General features: G+C 42.7%; 1 protein-coding gene across 1 annotated transcript in view; it reads right to left on the minus strand.

The window, feature by feature from the left end:
* Positions 1–17,742, minus strand: part of pola1 (polymerase (DNA directed), alpha 1) — a 314,072-nt gene that overhangs the window by 89,816 nt on the left and 206,514 nt on the right. The window contains exon 35 of the mRNA XM_068040569.1: positions 13,366–13,482. Coding sequence (XP_067896670.1) covers positions 13,366–13,482 — 117 coding nt within the window. The remainder of the gene's footprint in view (positions 1–13,365; positions 13,483–17,742) is intronic.

The following is a 17,742-nucleotide window of genomic DNA, read 5'->3' on the forward strand; positions in this document are numbered from 1 at the left end:
TCATATGTGCGCACCAAAGGAAAGTGTATGAACTCACCTGTAGCTGATGCTTAAAGTGCCTCTGTTTGTCTCTCCACTGTAGGCGCCCACACTTGAGTCACAGAACGCTGCGAGGCCCAAGATTCCTCCTCTAGGGAGGAAGACAAAGCCAATGCCCCAGAGGGTGCACTGTCACCTGCCTCTTCTTCCACCTCCACCAGAGCAGACACATTCACATGGTCCTCATGGGTTTGAGATTAGTTCCAGGGTCACAAACTGGTGTGCATGGTACAGACACGTCACAGCAGCTGAGGCAGCATGTATCAGCTGAGTGTCCAGACAATCTGAGCACCGCTAGGGACCAGGCCCCTGCTCAGCCCCATGCTCATGATGATTCTCTGTTTGTTGCCACGAAAAGTCCGCTGGATGTGCAGCAAAGCCATGTGGAAAATGTCAGAGAAAGGGTCCAGGCAGACCATGACGTCTGCCATGTCCCAGGCATTTGAGCATATGGTTTCCTCAGTCGAGAGTCTGGTTGAGCACTCGAGCCATATGTGATCAGATCTGCACTCCATCACTGTTGCCATGGACTCCATGCAGCAGAGTCTAAGCAAGAGGGGATGAGGAACCTGGACATCCCTATAGGTGCTCCTTCCCCTCAGGGGGACAAGCAGGTGCCATCATGCACACAGATGGAGGAAGAGCGTGTGCCAGCTGCCCTGGGACCAACCTCCTCAGGAAACCCACAGGGTCAGCGGCATCTCTTCCTCAGTTGCTCCCTCTGTTGTTCTTCCTGTGGCAGTAGACACATTGCATGTATGACACCCATATCGCTGTAGCTTTTCAAACAATGACATGAGCAGAGCGGTCCAATTCAGCCCTCTGTTGTCAGCCAGCGGAAACATTGAGGCAATGAGAAGTTCTTATTTCTGTACCCACTCACCATCATTTCTTGTCTCCTTGCATATCCTTGAGTGGCCACGTGATTTGCATTATCATTTGTGAAAATGGTGCATGTACAATTTACGGCAAGTCTCCCCACCTTCCAACCTCCTCCTGCCACCTTCCAGCCTGCTCCCATCACCCTTGACCCACCCAATGTAACCTTAACCCTTCCCTCTGTTACCATTGAACCTCCCCCCAATATTGCGCAAAGTGTCACATCAATTTATTCATGCCATCCCTTCCACTGTTACTACTCCCGTCACCGTCGAAATGCCGACTCTGACCCTTGATCCTCCTGAAATCAACCTTATTATTATTGTCGAGTCCCGTTCACCTCCCTATGATGTCGTGGAATACCCAACCCGAAGTCTTGACCTTTTCCCCCTACAGAATCCATTTGTCCCTATTGACTGTGACCGTTCCCCTCTGCCAGACAGTACTCTGAATTTACCCCACAGGTCCCGGACGTTAACAGCACTGGGGAGGCGGTGGCATACTGGTATTGTCACTGGACTAGTAACCCAGAGACCCAGGTATTGCTCTGGGGACATGGGTTCGAATCCCACCACAGCAGAAGGTGGAATTTGAATTCAATTAATAAATCTGGAATTTAAAGCTAGTCTAATGATGGCCATGAAACCATTGTCTATTGTTGTAAAAACCCATCTGGTTCACGAGTGTCCTTTAGGGAAGAAAATCTGCTGGCCTTACCTGGTCTGGCCTACATGTGACTCCAGATCCACAGCAATGTGGTTGACTCCTACATGCCCTTGAAATGGCCTAGCAAGCCACTCAGTTCAAGGGCAATTAGGGATGGGCAATAAATGCTGGCCTGGCCTGCGATGCCCACATCCCATGAAAGAATTTTTAAAAACTCATCCCTCCTTTAGGCCCCTCATGAGCACCTGTTGACTGTAATGCTCAAATCAACCAACCACCCCAGTAGCTGCCCATATCCAGCTTCAGCAGCAATAACAATCACTAAACACCCTGGACACTTCCCTCCTCCCTCCACCCGATCACCCCACCCTGTCCTCCCCTTTTCCCTCCCATTCCTCTATGCACCCAGTAACCCCACCCTATCCTCAGAGAACCATCCTCTGCTCCTCCATGTACAGCACCCCCACCATGCCTTCACCGCCATCCCGTTGACGAGCCTGGAGCCAAACATCCATTTCAATGTTGCTGTTCCTTGGGCCATGCATTCAAGAAAGGAAAACACTGACCTCAGACACAACTGCATAAAGCCGACTGTTGCAAGCCACGTTCAAACAAATGTGAACTGGGTGGCACAGGAATACCACTCACCTGTCACTTAATCTTGCAGGTAGGACTTAATTGGAACTAATTGTAGGGTCATGAGTATTCATGGTATAGTAATGAATGCAAAGCTGCAATCCATCACCATGCAGGGGAGCCCTGGACCACCAACACGCCCTGACTTAATTTTGCTAAAAGATCCCACCGTCAGAAATCCGAAAACAACTCGTGCCCGATTTAATCATCCTGCACGCCACCAAAGCCGCTCTTGCAGGGCACATAAAATTCCAGCCAGTGAGTCTAGGAGTCCAGAGATATTGCGTTTTGGGCAAGACCACGAACAAAATGGCCTCTTCCAGTGCTGTTTTGACTTTATGACTCTAAACTGTTGTATAGAAGAATTGTATTCCCCAAGGCAAACACAAACAGCCAACATGTGAAAAAATTTGAGTCTCAAGTGCCGTAACCTGCAAAGCTACAGCCGAAATGTTGGAAGGTGAGATTAGACTGGGTCGCTCGGTTTTTGGCCAGCACAGACACAACGGGCCAAGTGGCCTCTTTCTGTGCTGCAAACCTTCTATATTCTATTATTAATAGGAGGTGTGAATTCCACGAGGGATTTTGTCTTGGTATGCCCATTCAAGGGAGACACCCATGGTCATTCAATTTGGAACTTACCTGAGGTTTGAGATAATTCTCAAAATTGCAAAAGTCACCTGACCCTCAGCAGCCATCTTAGGCAGCATTTTAATGTCCATTGTGGTTCATAGAAAAAGAAAATTCAGCTCCAGAAGATTCTATGCTGAATACAGTCCATGTTTCAAGTTATGAATTGGACATGCCTTCACTGGGCATGCCCCCTCCTTAAATAAAGAGACCAAAACTGTACGCAGTACTCTAGGTGAGGTCTCATCAAACAATGCCCTGCACAGTTGGAGCAAGTCTTCCCTACTTTTATACTCCATCCCGCTTGCAATAAAGGCCAACATTCTATTTGCCTTCCTAATTACTTGCTGTACCTGCATGCTAACATTTTGTGATTCCTATACAAGGACACCCAGATCCCTCTGTATCTCAGCATTCTGCAGTCTCTCTCCCTGTAAAAAAAAATTCTGCTTTTCTATTCTTCCCACCAAAGTGGACAACCTCACATTTTCCCACATTATACTTCATCTGCCAAATTTTTGCCTACTCACTTAACCTATCTATATCCCTTTGCAGGCACTTTGTGTACCCCTCAACTTGCTTTCCTACCTATCTTGTATCATTCGCAACTTTGGCTGCAATACACTCGGTCCCTTCATTCAAGTCATTATTATAGATCGTAAATAGTTGAGGCCCAGCACTGATCCCTGTGGCACTCCACTAGTTATGGTTTGCCATCCTGAAAATGATCCATTTATCCCTACTCTCTGTTCGCCAATCCTTTATCCATGCTAATGTATGAACCCCAAAACCATGAGCTCTTATATAGCACCTTATTGAATGCCCTTTGGAAATACAAATACACAACATCTACTGGTTCCTCTTTATCCACACTGCTTGATTCAACCTCTCAGAATTCTAACAACTTTGTCAAACACAATTTCCCTTTCACAAAACCATGTTGACTCTGCCTGATTGTATTATAATTTTCTAAATATCCTGCTACGACTAACAGAATAGTATGAACATATATACAAATATATGAATTAGGAGCAGGATTAGATCACCCAGCCCCTCGAGTCTGCTCCGCCATTCAAGAAGATCATGGTTGATCTGATTGTAACCTCAACTCCACATTCCTGCCTACCCCAATAACCTGTCATCCCCTTACTTATCAAGAATCTATTCACCTCTGCCTTAAAAATATTCAGACTCTGCTTCCACCACCTTCTGAGGAAGAGAGTTCCAAAGACACATAAACCTCAGAGAAAAAATTTCTCCTCCTCTCTGACTTAAATGGGCGACCCCTTATTTTTAAACAGTGACCTCTACTTCTATTGCTCCCACAAGGGGAAACATCCTTTCCACATCCATCCTGTCAAGCCCCCTCAGGATCTTATATGTTTCAATCAAGTCGCCTCTTACTCTTCTAAATTCCAGCAGATACAAGCCTAGCCTCTCCAATCTTTCCTCATAAGATAGCCCGCCCATTCCAGGTATTAGTCTAGTAATTGCCTTATGAGGAGAGATTGCAGAAACTGGGCCTGTATTCTCTAGAGTTTCGAAGAATGAGAAGTGATCTCATTGAAACTTACAAAATTCTTACAGGGGGTGACAGGGTGAGTCTAGAACCAGGGGACACAGTTCCACAATAAGGGGCAGGCCATTAAAGACTGAGATAAGGAGGATTTTCTTTACTCAGAGGGTGGTGAATCTGTGGAATTCTCTACCCCAGAGGGCTGTGGAAGTTGAGAATGTTCAAGGCAGAAATCAATAGATTTCTGAACACTAATGACATCAAAGGATATGGGGATGGTGGGGAAAAATGGCAGAGGTAGATGATCAGCCAAGATCTGTTGGAATGGAAGAGCAGGCTCGACGGGCCGAATGGCCTACTCCTGCTCCCATTTCCTATGATCCTATCCTATAAACCTTCTCTGAATTGCTTTCAACGCATTTACATCCTTCCTTAAATGAGACCAATACTTTTTTTTAATTCATTCAAGGGATGTGGGCCTCGCTGGCGAGGCCAGCATTTATTGCCCGAGAAGGTGGTGGTGAGCTGTCCTCTTGAACTGCTGCAGTCCATGTGGGGTAGGTACACCCACAGTGTTGTTAGGAAGGGAGTTCCAGGTTTTTGACCCAGTGACAGTGAAGGAACGGCGATATAGTTCCAAGTCAGGATGGTTTGTGGCTTGGAGGGGAACTTGCAGATGGTGATGCTCCCATGCATTTGCTGCCCTTGTCCTTCTAGTTGGTAGAGGTCGCGGGTTTGGAAGGTGCTGTCTAAGGAGCCTTGGTGCGTTGCTGCAGTGCATCTTGTAGATGGTACACACTGCTGCCACTGTGCATCGGTGGTGGAGGGAGTGAATATTTGTAGATGGGGTGCCAATCAAGCAGGCTGCTTTGTACTGGATGGTGTCGAGCTTCTTGAGTGTTGTTGGAGCTGCACCCATCCAGGCAAGTGGAGAGTATTCCATCACACTCCTGACTTGTGCCTTGTAGATGGTGGACAGGCTTTGGGGAGTCAGGAGGTGAGTTACTCGCCTCAGGATTCCTAGCCTCTGACCTGCTCTTTCAGTCACGGTGTTCATATGGCTACTCCGGTTCAGTTTCTGGTCAATGGTAGGCCCCAGGATGTTGATAGTGGGGGATTCAGCGATGGTAATGTAATTGAATGTCAAGGGGAGATGGTTAGGTTCTCTCTTGTTGGAGATGGTCATTGGCTGGCACTTATGTGACGTGAATGCTACTTGCCACTTATCAGCCCAAGCCTGGATATTGTCCAAGTCTTGCTGCATTTCTACACGGACTGTTTCAGTATCTGAGGAGTCATGAATGGTGCTGAACATTGTGCAATCATCAGCGAACATCCCCACTTCTGACCGTATGATTGAAGGAAGGTCATTGATGAAGCAGCTGAAGATGGTTGGGCCCAGGACACTACCCTGAGGAACTCCTGCAGTGATGTCCTGGAGCTCAGATGATTGACCTCCAACAACCACAACCATTTTCCTTTGCGCTAGGTATGACTCCAGCCAGCGGAGGGTTTCCCCCCCGATTCCCATTGCCCTTAGTTTTGCCAGGGCTCCTTGATGTCATACTCGGTCAAATGCTGCCTTGATGTCAAGGGCAGTCACTCTCACCTCACCTCTTGAGGTCAGCTCTTTTGTCCATGTTTGAACCAAGGCTGTAATGAAGTCAGGAGCCGAGTGACCCTGGCGGAACCCAAACGGAGCGTCACTGAGCAGGTTATTGCTAAGCAAGTGCTGCTTGATGGCACTGTTGATGACACCTGCCATCACTTTACTGATGATTGAGAGTAGGTTGATGGGGCGGTAATTGGTCGGGTTGGACTTGTCCTGCTTTTTGTGTACAGGACATACCTGGGCAATTTTCCACATTGCCGGGTAGATGCCAGTGTTGTAGCTGTCTTGGAACAGCTTGGCTAGGGGCGCGGCAAGTTCTGGAGCACAGGTCTTCAGTACTATTGCCGGACTATTGTCAGGGCCCATAGCCTTTGTAGTATCCAGTGCCTTCAGTCATTTCTTGATATCATGCGGAGTGAATCGAATTGGCTGAAGTCTGGCATCTGTGATGCTGGGGACTTTAGGAGGTGGCCGAGATGGATCATCAACTCAGCACTTCTGGCTGAAGATTGTTGCAAATGCTTCAGCCTTATCTTTCACACTGATGTGCTGGGCTCCCCCATCATTGAGGGTGGGGATATTTGTGGAGCCACCTCTTCCATTTAGTTAATTGTCCACCACCATTCATGGCTGGATGTGGCAGGACTGTACACAGTCCTCCAAATGTCGTCTCACCAATGCCCTGTAAAACTGAAGCATAACCTCCCTACTTCTGTATTCAATTCCCCTCGCAATAAATGATAACATTCTATTAGCTTTCCTAATTACATGCTGTACCTGCAGATGAACCTTTTGTGATTTGTGCACTAAGACACCCAGATCCCTCTGCATTTCAAAAATTCTGCAATCTTCTACCATTTGGATAATATGCTTCTTTTTTATTCTTCCTGCCAAAATGGACAATTTCATATTTTCCCACATTATACATCAGCAAATTTAACAACCATACCTTCGGTCCCTTCATCCAAGTAATTTATATAAATTGTAAAAAGTTGAGCCCCCAGCACAGATCCCTGTGGCACACCACTCATTACATCTTGCCAACCAGAAAATGACCCATTTATGCCTATTCTCGGTTTCCTGATAGCCTGCCAAACTTCTATCAATACCAATATGTTACCTCCTACACCATTAGCTTTTATTTTTCGCAAAACCTTTGATATGGCACCTTATTAAATGACTTCTGGAAATCTAAGTACAGTACATCCACCGGCTCCCCTTTATCCACAGCACATTATTTCTTTAAAAAACTCAAATAAATTGGTTAAATACGATTTCCCTTTAACAAAACCATGTTGACTCTGCCTGACTTATCTTGAATTTTTCTAAATGCCCTGCAATAACGTCTTTAATAGTAGCTTCTAATATTTTCCTTATGACAGATGTTAAGCTAACTGGCCTGTAGTTTCCTGCTTTCTGTCTCCCTCTCTTTTTGAAATTTTTCCATTTTCCAATCTAATGTAACCTTCTGCAAATCTAGGGAATTTTGGAAAATCAAAACCAATGCGTCAACTATCTCACTAGCCACTTCTTTTAAGACCCTAGAATGATGTCCATCAGAATCTGGGGACTTGTCAGCCCGCAGCTCCAACAATTTGCTCAGTACCACTTCCCTGGTGATTGTTATTTTCTTGAATTCCTCCCTCCCCTCCATTTCCTGATTTACAGCTATTTCTGGAATGTTATTGGTATCCTCAATAGTGAAGACTGATGCAAAATACCTGTTCAATTCATCTGCCATCTCCTTATTTTCCCTTATTAATTCCCCAAACTCACTTTCGCTAGAACCAACACTCACTTTGTTAACTCTTTTCTTTTTTAAATATCTATAGAAATTCTTACTATGTTTTTATATTTCTCGCTAGCCTTCTCTCGTACTCTAATATTTCCCTCCTGGTTAATCTTTTAGTCATTCTTTGTTGTTTTTTATATTCTGTCCAATTTTCTGACCTGCCACCCATCTTTGCACAATTTTATTTTTTTTCTTTAATTTTGATGCTATCTCTAACTTTTTTTAGTTAACCATGGATGTTGGGTCCTCCCCTTGGAATTTTTCTTCTCGTTGAAATGCATCTATTTTGTGTATTCTGAAATATCCCCTTAAATGTCTTCCACTGCATCGCTATTGACCTATCCCTTAACCTATTTTGCTAGTTCACTTTTCATCTCGTCCATGCAGCACATCACCTAATGCCTCGACTGTCCTACCTTCCCTGGTCCTTAGCATTCAACTTCCTCTACCAGTAACCTCCAAACTTGCAATAAACCAACAAGCAGAGAATGATTCCAAACTTGAAGTGGATATAATAGCCCAATTTCAAACCTATATGGTGTTACAAACTGACACACTCATTAATATGGTCAATTTGCTGCTGACAGCCTAGCTGAAGTTTCAGCAAGCTCATGTACAACCCATGGTACAGGAGAACCTGAAACTGAAGGCCACTTTATTTGGGAGGTCCAGCTACTCCTCTGGAGGTAGCACAATTTGCTTCTCTTAACAAATCCCACTGCTCGATCTACAGCCCATTGGAGAAATAACATTTAGGAACTTGCGTAGAAATTTATTTTTAAAGTCCACCTACTGAACCGGGTTTACCTCAACCTCAATCCCAAAGCAGGTTTTCCAGATTTTGAAAGCTCTATGAAGATAAATATTTCATGTTGGCATCACAACTCTAGCATCAAGCCTTCACCTGAAGACCCTCGAGAGGCTTTTCTCAGCAAGTGCAGTCAACATTTCACAGACTATGGCTTTATTATTCGCTAAGTTTTACAAAAGGCTCTGTCTGTCCACATAGATGGACATAAAAGACCCCATTGCATTATTTCGAAGAGGAGTAGTGGAGTTATCCCTGGCATCCTGGTCGATATTTATATCTCAATCAATATCACAGATTGTCTGGTCAATATCACATTGCTGTTTGTGTGAGCTTGCTGTGAGCAAATTGGCTGCTCCATTTTCTTACATTAAAATAGTGGCTACAGTTCAGAAGGACTTTATTGGCTGTACAGCGCTTTGGGACATCTTGAGGTCATGCAAAGTACTATATAAATACAAGTCTTTCTTCAATACGTCATCCCTTTGTGTGTCTAGAAATGGATCAAAGAGTCAAAATTCACACCACTTGACCATTAAATGACACCACCAAAACAATTTGAATTAATATAGCACCTCTATAAGATTCAAATGTGCATCCGAGTTCGGCATCAAACATGACCAGTTATCATAGTGTGGGGAAATCACATAGTACAGCACAGAAACAGGCCTTACAGCCCAACAGGTCCTTGCCAGTGTTTATGCTCTATATAAGCTTCCTCCTACCCTTCTTCAAACCCCATCAATATCTCCCTCTAATCCTTTCTCCCGCAAGTGTTTATCTAGCTTCCTCTTAAATGCATCTATGCTATTTGCCTCAACCACTCCTTGTAGTTGCAATTTCCATATTGAAACACTCTCTCGGTAAAGAAGTTTCTCCTGAATTCCCTACTGGGTTTATTAGTGACTTTCTCATATTTATGGTCTCTAGTTCTGGTCTCCTCTGCACGTAGAAGTATCTTGATGTCTACACTATCAAACTCTTTCATAATCTTGATAATCTCCATGCCCCTCAATATTCTCTTTTCTAGAGAAAAGGGCCCCAGCTTTTTCAAATTTTACTGAGGTTTAACCTCTCAGTTCTAATGTAATTCAAGTAAATCTATTTTGCAGTCCAGAACTGCTTGCAGCACTCCAAGTGCAGTTTAATCAAGGCTCTATACAAGTTTAGCATAACTCCCCTGCTTTTCAATTTTATCCCTCCAGAAATGAAACCCAAAATTATTAGTGATCAAAATGCTGTGTGGAACTAGATTTTAAAAAGGGGACTATCAAAGATGGAAAAAGTATTAAGATGAAGAAATTTAGGAAGGGAATTCCAGGTTGTGAGGACAAAATGGTTGAAGGGTCTTTCACCAGCGCTAAGAGAGGGTGATAAAAACACAATACACCAGAACTAGAACAGCAAAGACTATCTAAAGTAACTAGGGCTGGAATAGTCTGCAAGGTACAAAGGAGCGAGGCCATGGGAACATTTTAAAATTAGGGCCTTGGGATGGGGAGCCAAAGGATTCAGATGATAGGAGGGGAGCGCCAGTTTACATAAGGTGGATCTTGAGAGACCAGTGAGGAAGGCATTCAAAAAGAGGTGACAAAGGTGTGCATGTGAGTTTCAGCGCCAGTGGAAGCAAGATAGGAGCGGACATAGGCATGTTTTGGAGGGGAAGATAAGTGATTTGGTGATTAACTAAATGTGGGATTTACAATTCAGCTCAGGGTCCAGCAGGGTGCTCAATATGCCCCAGTATAATATCCAATGATTGGACAGTACTAGCTTCTCTTTTCTTCACCAAGTTCAGACCCCAAAAATTCAGAATACATGGATGATGCAATGGATAGGTGGTATGACCTGATGAGTGATGAGTTTTACTCATGGCAATTCAGGAGCCAATGTTGAGCTTGGGTTTGTGGGACAGGTTCAGGGAAGGAACCCGTCAAAATAAAGTCCTGGACAGAAGTCACTGTGCACTGATGTAAAAAGCTTAAATACACTGAAGCAAATTAGAGCTAAACAAGGTACTAAAAATAAATTTAAATCAGGTATTATAAAGAACTTCATGTGAAAAGCGTTAAATGGCTGGCATAATCTGTCAGATCATACAGACGGAACTTTAAAGATACTCCAATGACATTTGTTTGCTAGGCTAGATTAAGGGTACTCGAGGGATGAGCTTTGGTGGTCTGAGTGGCCTGTGTGTCCCAGACCTTTATTTTGCTCACATGCCAATAAAGGTGTTCTCAGTTTGTCTACAAGGTCCGATTTTGACTATTGCCCAAACTGAAACTTATAACAAGGTTCCCAGTTTTTTCAACAATAACCTGGCAACAATAGCCAGAGCTGTCCAGGAGGTATTGTTGTGCCCAAACATTTCAGGCTACTGAGAGAACATTCTATTTGCAAAGCTGGGGGCTTAGCTTAGGTACAGGAACATTTACTTTGCTCCATTTCCCTTCATACTTAACAAAACTCTGCCTGAAAGCTCCAATTGTTGCCACAACCAGAGCCTTTTGAAGGAAGAGAATTCTAGAGGTTAGAAAGCCTCATGCTCATACATCAAAGGATAGTAATTTTGATTGACAGCTCAGTAGGCTAAACTCATCTTAAAGACATAGGGCAGGGGACAGAGAAGTTTCTCTCTCTCTCTATTTCAGATACAGAGTAAGCTGCACGCTGGCAGACATCAGTTAAAAAGTTGCCGAGAGTTCAGAACCTGCTAATTTTGAATTGAGAAGTGAGCCTAGGTTTACAGATAAATGGACATTAAAGATCTCATAATAGTATTATACGAACAACAGGGAAGCAGGGATGTTTTTCTAGTGTCCTGGCCAATGTTTACCCCTCAACCAACACCATCAAATCTGATCAGTTGTTGTACTGCTGTATCTACATAACTGTAACTACATTTTGAAAATAATTCATTGGGTGTGAAGAACTTTGGGATGTCTGAGGATGTAAAGAGAATCATGCAGATACGAGTTTCCTCGCTTTCTGTAAAGAGAGGGGAACAGATGTAGCCACACAGGCGATACATCAGTTTTATGGAGCAAGGTATATGGATCATACTATAATTTAACTTGGGCAGTAAAACATGCCCTTCCAAATCAGAGATGTAAGGTGCACTTACAGTAGGTCCGCTGATGCTGAACCCAAAGAAAATATCTTGTCCAAAGCCCTGAAGACAGTGATAGTGTCAAAAGGGAGAGCTGTGTGGGTTCTTGATGAAAAAAATATCAAGACCAAAAGTTTACTGGACTAACTTTGTCCATTGAAATAACAAACGGGATGCATTTTTGGACATGTTTAAGTCTTACCAGATTTACAATCAGAAATATCATCAGAATGTTTGAAGCCAAGGAGATTTAAATATTTAATACAAACATAGTTAAGAGAGAGATGATAATATTTTGAAATAACGTCCATCTCGATGGCAAATCTCTCCTCCTAAATAGCAGCCTGTATTGAGAAGGTGTTGCATTGTTTTCTCTGGGCAAAGAGGGATCTGTCACCTGCTTTATGGCCATACAGTGAGCCAATTGACTGATGCTGCTGATGTCACATGTTGCAGCCTGAAATGAGCCTGTGGCATAGAAATTGAGGGTCACTGTAACCTTCACAGGCTCAAGCATTGCTGTGTGCACCCTGGTGTTTGGCTCCAATTCCTGCTGCAACAGGTGACTTGGTCAGTAACTGCCTGGCTGATGAAGCACAGCCTCCTCATACACGACTCCTCAGTCATGCTGTAGTAAGACATCCCATTGCAAAACACTGGCATACTGGAAGGCCTCCTTTGAGCCTGCAACAGTATGTGCTGCCATGGCAACCTCATTGGTAACTCCAGCAGCATTCCCATCTTTTCTAGTAGTCCTTCAGCTAATCAAGTAACAGTGTAGAGCTGCAGCTGATAGTCAGCAATCCAACAGCTATTTAGGATTACTGAATTTCCCAACTAGCAAAAAAAAATTTATAGAAAACATGCTTTAATGGAGGTTGTTCAACCTGTTTCACAAGTGTTCACACCATGCTTTTCTGGGTGGGCCCAAGAAAGAGCAAATCAAATGCTGCCAGGCACCAATTTCCCAAAAGGATCCTAGTACAAGCGCAAAACCCCTATTTAACACTTTAATGTGCCCAGCGTTTATTTTAAGGGGCTTCCAGGGATGCAAGCATATATCAATCTCATTATGTTCTGCACTTTGAGAAGTTTATTAGAACGCCATAAATGTTCAAGTCCTTTAAATCTGAGGAGAGACTAGTCTGTGGCTCTTTTAATTAGAACAAAGAGTAAGAGATCAGATAGGGATGTTCAAAATATGTAGGGTTTTAAGGTAAATGGGGAAAATCTCTCGTTTGGTCAATGAGTCAGTAAATTTACAATCATCAAAAGAATGAAGAGAACACCATGAATTTTTGTTTTTAAAAAAATTTGTTAGGGCATGGAATGCCTTTCCAGTATTTGTGGTAGAATAACCCATGACAGTTTTTGAAAAGGAAATATTTAAAAACATGTAAATGGGTTTTAGAGAAAGGGCAAGGGAATAGACTAGGTGGATAGCTCTTTCAGAGCAGGTTTGGCTATCATTGCACAAATTTCCTCCTTTTACACTGTAAAATTCAACATTCCAATCAAAAATATAGGAACATAAGATGTTAATTTTTCCTACCAGAGCTTTTAAATTACTAATTGACCAATACCTCACATTTTAGGAAAACCACATAATGGCATCATTTTTGACACCTCAAGAAAAAAAAAGTTAACTGGCCAATAGTTTCAATGCAAAAGCTGTTACCTCTGGTTTAAGTGTAGCCTTTGTACAAGCTTGGCATATTGGACCATTTCGAGAGAAGTTCAGTGGAAGGTGACGAGTACAATTCTGGCAAGTTTGCTCTTCACAAACTAGCCGTCCCTGTAAATTGAGGAAAAACAGTGAAAATCTTGAACGGCATAAAGTCTTCTTCAACTACATAATATTCAACTGCTAATTGTTAAATTTCAGGCTTTCTGACAACATTTCTGTTGTATGTTCATGAGCAGACTAAGACGCCTATGATTGAAAATCTGCACCCCCCCCCCACCCCGCCCCATTCCTTATGTATTGAATAGCATTCCCAGGATCAACAGTTACTCCCTAACTGCAGCTCATCATGTATTGGAGATTGCCACCGGTCACTTGACTCCTTCCAAAGGCGTATAATTTTACTCTAAGACCAATGTATACAGGCTAAAATTAATAGCTTTACCTACAGGTAAATAACACATACAAGCATATAGCACAATACTGAAGGTACACTATTTCAAAAAAAGGAAGTTTCAGGATCATGTACTACAGTTTGACAAACTAACAGAATTTTTTTTTGGATGAAACAGTCTTTTGTAGACCTTCACAGTGTGATGCAAATTCGCAGTCTAGTCAGACTTCAGGACCTCTCAGAAAAGTCTGAAGTCAGGTTTGTTAATCATCCCTGATCAATGACAGTGCTAGAGGACCCTGCATATCATGCTGTGTGGCCACTTACATATCATCTATATCTTACACACTTCCTCATGCTATGGCCATATATAATTTAATCAGGGCCTAAAATTACACTGTCCCTGACCGAATTCTTTAGCGATAAACTTAGCCTGATCCCACAGACAATTCTGCCTGGAATTTCTGCAGGTTCTTCTGATCGCCTGCTGGAACTCCAGCAGAATTCAGGTGGAAACCGTAGAAAAACTAGGTCAACGACCATTTCCCCAGTGTTTCCACATAGCTTCGACTGAAGTTATGGTGGAATGCTGGAAATCTGTCTCCGTTTTGAAATTGGATAAGAGAAACAGCTTCCACCTTTTAACTACTTCACACATTCCTGATGAGATCATCTGAAAACAAGTGTTCATCAGGGAATTCAGTTCCAGCATACTGCATTTCCAAACAGAAGTCCGAGTTTGGTCCCCAGCCATGCAGAAAACTTAGGTGGCCAGGAAATAGCAGCTGCCGGTGTAGTTTTTAATGCAAGAGAAATAAAGCTAAAAATATTGAAAAAAAAACAAGTTCCTTCCAAACCCAGTATCAAGGCTGATAGCTTCTTTTACAAGAGTGTTTCTATCTTAACAGCTCTCATTCCCCTCCCAAAAAGTATGGGGGTGGATGGAAGAAAGAAAAAAAGGGGGAAGACAGCAAATTAAGGGACAAACAGCTTTTATCTTTGACAGGGCTTCACAATGCATGTCAACCAATTTACTGGATTTTTACAGCAGATTTTCCAAATAGACTCAATTGGCCATTTGACTTATTGATCTGCTCATTTCTGTAATCATCAAGTTCTGTCACAAGAACAGTGAAAGGATAATAACAAGGAGCATCATGCTCTTACAGCAGAATTTGTTAAAAGCAAAGAGACTCTAATATACACAAATTTTATAATAAGCAGATTACTAGTTCACACTATTTCTTCTGCAAGTGTCCCATATTGTTCCATTGAATATAAAAGTGGCATGAGTGAATTACATATTAGAACTGAACAACCACATTTTTTTTGCTATCCCATTTGAAATTAAAATAATTTCCTCTTTCAAATTAGTTGCAAAAGATGAAACTGCAATAGTTGACTTGTCCATGGCCTCTACAATGCTGTCATATGTATCAAGTAAATTCTAACCCTCCTTCATTTTCCCTGCTTTCGGCTGAATGGACACCTCACCTTTGCGAAGTTTAGGAACATAGGAATTGCTAGGTAAAAAAAAACAAAGTCCACCTTCTACCATTCTGCTTGTTGCTTGATACACGATAGTGGAGATTTTGACTAATCATAGCAATAAAATTCTATTAATTTGTCAACAATAGGCCAGAAACTACACAAAGAAACCGCAGTAGCGGAGAACTTTGGCAACGACAGGTCCAAAGTTCTCCATTTCCCTTCATTTACCACATCGTTAGGTCTCAAAGTACTCACATACGGAATCCCAAAACGTTACTTTCTGAAAAAAATTGATCTAATTTGCTGCATTCAATGATAAATCTAAAACTGGAAATTTGCTTCATTGAGGTAAATTCAAAAAAGTCAGCAGCAAATGAGTCTAAGTGATTCACTAACATATTACACCATTCAACTGTAAGCTGCTGTAGATCATCAGAAAAATAGCATTCCTCTTCCCCATCACACCTGCCCAGCCCATCGTCTTCCACTGACATACATCATGCTCCAAGTAGAAGGGTAGAAAAATTTGGTCCACCAATGATGTTTTGAGATCTTCTGACTGGTAACATGAGTGTGGCAGGACCAGTGGCGCTGGCAAGATCTCTCTTGTCCTTTCAAAACAATCTTAAAGAAGTTATACATTACAGAGCAACAGGAGTAGCCCACTCAGTCCCCAAGCTTCCTCTGCAATTCAGTTAGATTTTTTTCTGAATGAATTTCAAAATAAAGCAAAAATGGTGCTAATCTAGCTATTTTAAAAAACACTTTAATGAGGATAATTTCACACTCATCCATTATGCACATTTGGGTACTTAACATCCTCTGCACTGAACACATTAAAAAGACTAGTTATTTATGGCAATTGGGAGGCAGTTGTTACTTTTGTCAGTTTGCACTGAATTATCTTTGGATTTGCACTCAAACACCTACAGTTTAATATTTTGGAAAAAGCAGCTGCTGAAAAATGATATACAATGAAACTAAGTTAGGGCAAAGTGATAAAAGGAGCAGAATGAAAAGAATGCAGTTATCACAGGCTCAGAGTATTCTACTATAAAGCACATTGACAAGTTCCATTCATTTCTCTCCACTCAGGTGTCAAAGTAAATGAGATATACTGCACTGTCACAGATAGTGACAATTTACATTTCTACAAGGTTTATGTACAAAAAATGCATAAAAACGTAAGAAATAGGAGGAGTAGGCCACACGGCCCCTCAAACCTGCTCCGCCATTCAATAAGATCATGGCTATTTAATCTTGACCTCAATTCCACTTTCTTGTCTATTCTTCATAACTCTATAGTTCAAAAATCTGCCATGTGTTAGTACTACTCCCGATACAGGGTGAAACCCTGAAAGCCTGGTTCTTACTACTATAGAGTAGTGAAGAGAATTGGCAGGGTGAACTATTTAATTCACCCCAGACAGTAGGAAAAAAAACAAAGGCTGTGCCACATTAATCTGTTAAAAAAGTTTCACAGCGGGTAGGGGACAACCAAATCCAGGTCTGTCAAGCAGTTCAGACGGAGAAGGACAAAATGGACAGTGAGGACGAGTTAGAGGGAGGCCTGGAGGATTCCCAAAATGAACCCCCTACCGTCCAGTTAGCTAACACCGAAATGTTAAAGTTAGACATGTCCTACTTAAATGCAGTACAAAGAGAAGCCCTAATAAGGCTACTCACAGCATTTAAAGAAATCTGCAGGGATACACCAGGGTGCACAACCCTAACCCTATATGATGTGGATGTTGGAGACACCCCTCTGATAAAACAGAACCTCTACTGTCTAGGTCCAAGGAAACTGACCCAGGTTCGGAAGGAAATTCGGTATATGTTGGAAAACAAGCTGATTGAGCCCAGCCAGAGCAGCTGGAGTTCTTCAGTTGCGCTTCCCAAGCCTGATAGTTCAACAAGGCTCTGCCTTGATTGCAGGAAGGTTAATGCAGTGACCAGAGTTGATTCCTACCCAATTCCCTGCCTGGAAGACTGTATTGATAGAGTAGGGAAAGCCACCTACATAATCAAAATAGACTTGCTAAAAGGATATTGGCAGGTTCCCTTAACACCCCAAGCCAAAGAGATCTCAGATTTTGTCACCCCAGACGGCCTATTCCAATGCCAAGTGATGCCTTTTGGATTAAGGAATGCCCCAGCCACCTTCCAAAGGCTGATGAACCAGGTAGTGGCTAGACTACCCAACTGTGTAGTATACCTGGATCACTTGCTGGTATACAGTGAGACCTGGGGGGACCACCTAGACCAATTAGAAGCCCTTTCCCGAAGCTTACAATCAGCTGGCCTCATGGTAAACCTTGCAAAAAGTGTGTTTGCTAATGTTCAAGTAACTTACTTAGGACATGTTGTAGGTCAGGGGCGAGTGATGCCCAGAGCAGCAAAAGTACAGACGCTAATAGATTTTCCCGTCCCCATGACCAAATAGAAAATAATGCAATTTTTGGGGACGCTTGGGTTTTACCGCATTT

Source organism: Heterodontus francisci, chromosome 10 (assembly GCF_036365525.1).
Source record: "Heterodontus francisci isolate sHetFra1 chromosome 10, sHetFra1.hap1, whole genome shotgun sequence".
NCBI lineage: Eukaryota > Metazoa > Chordata > Chondrichthyes > Heterodontiformes > Heterodontidae > Heterodontus > Heterodontus francisci.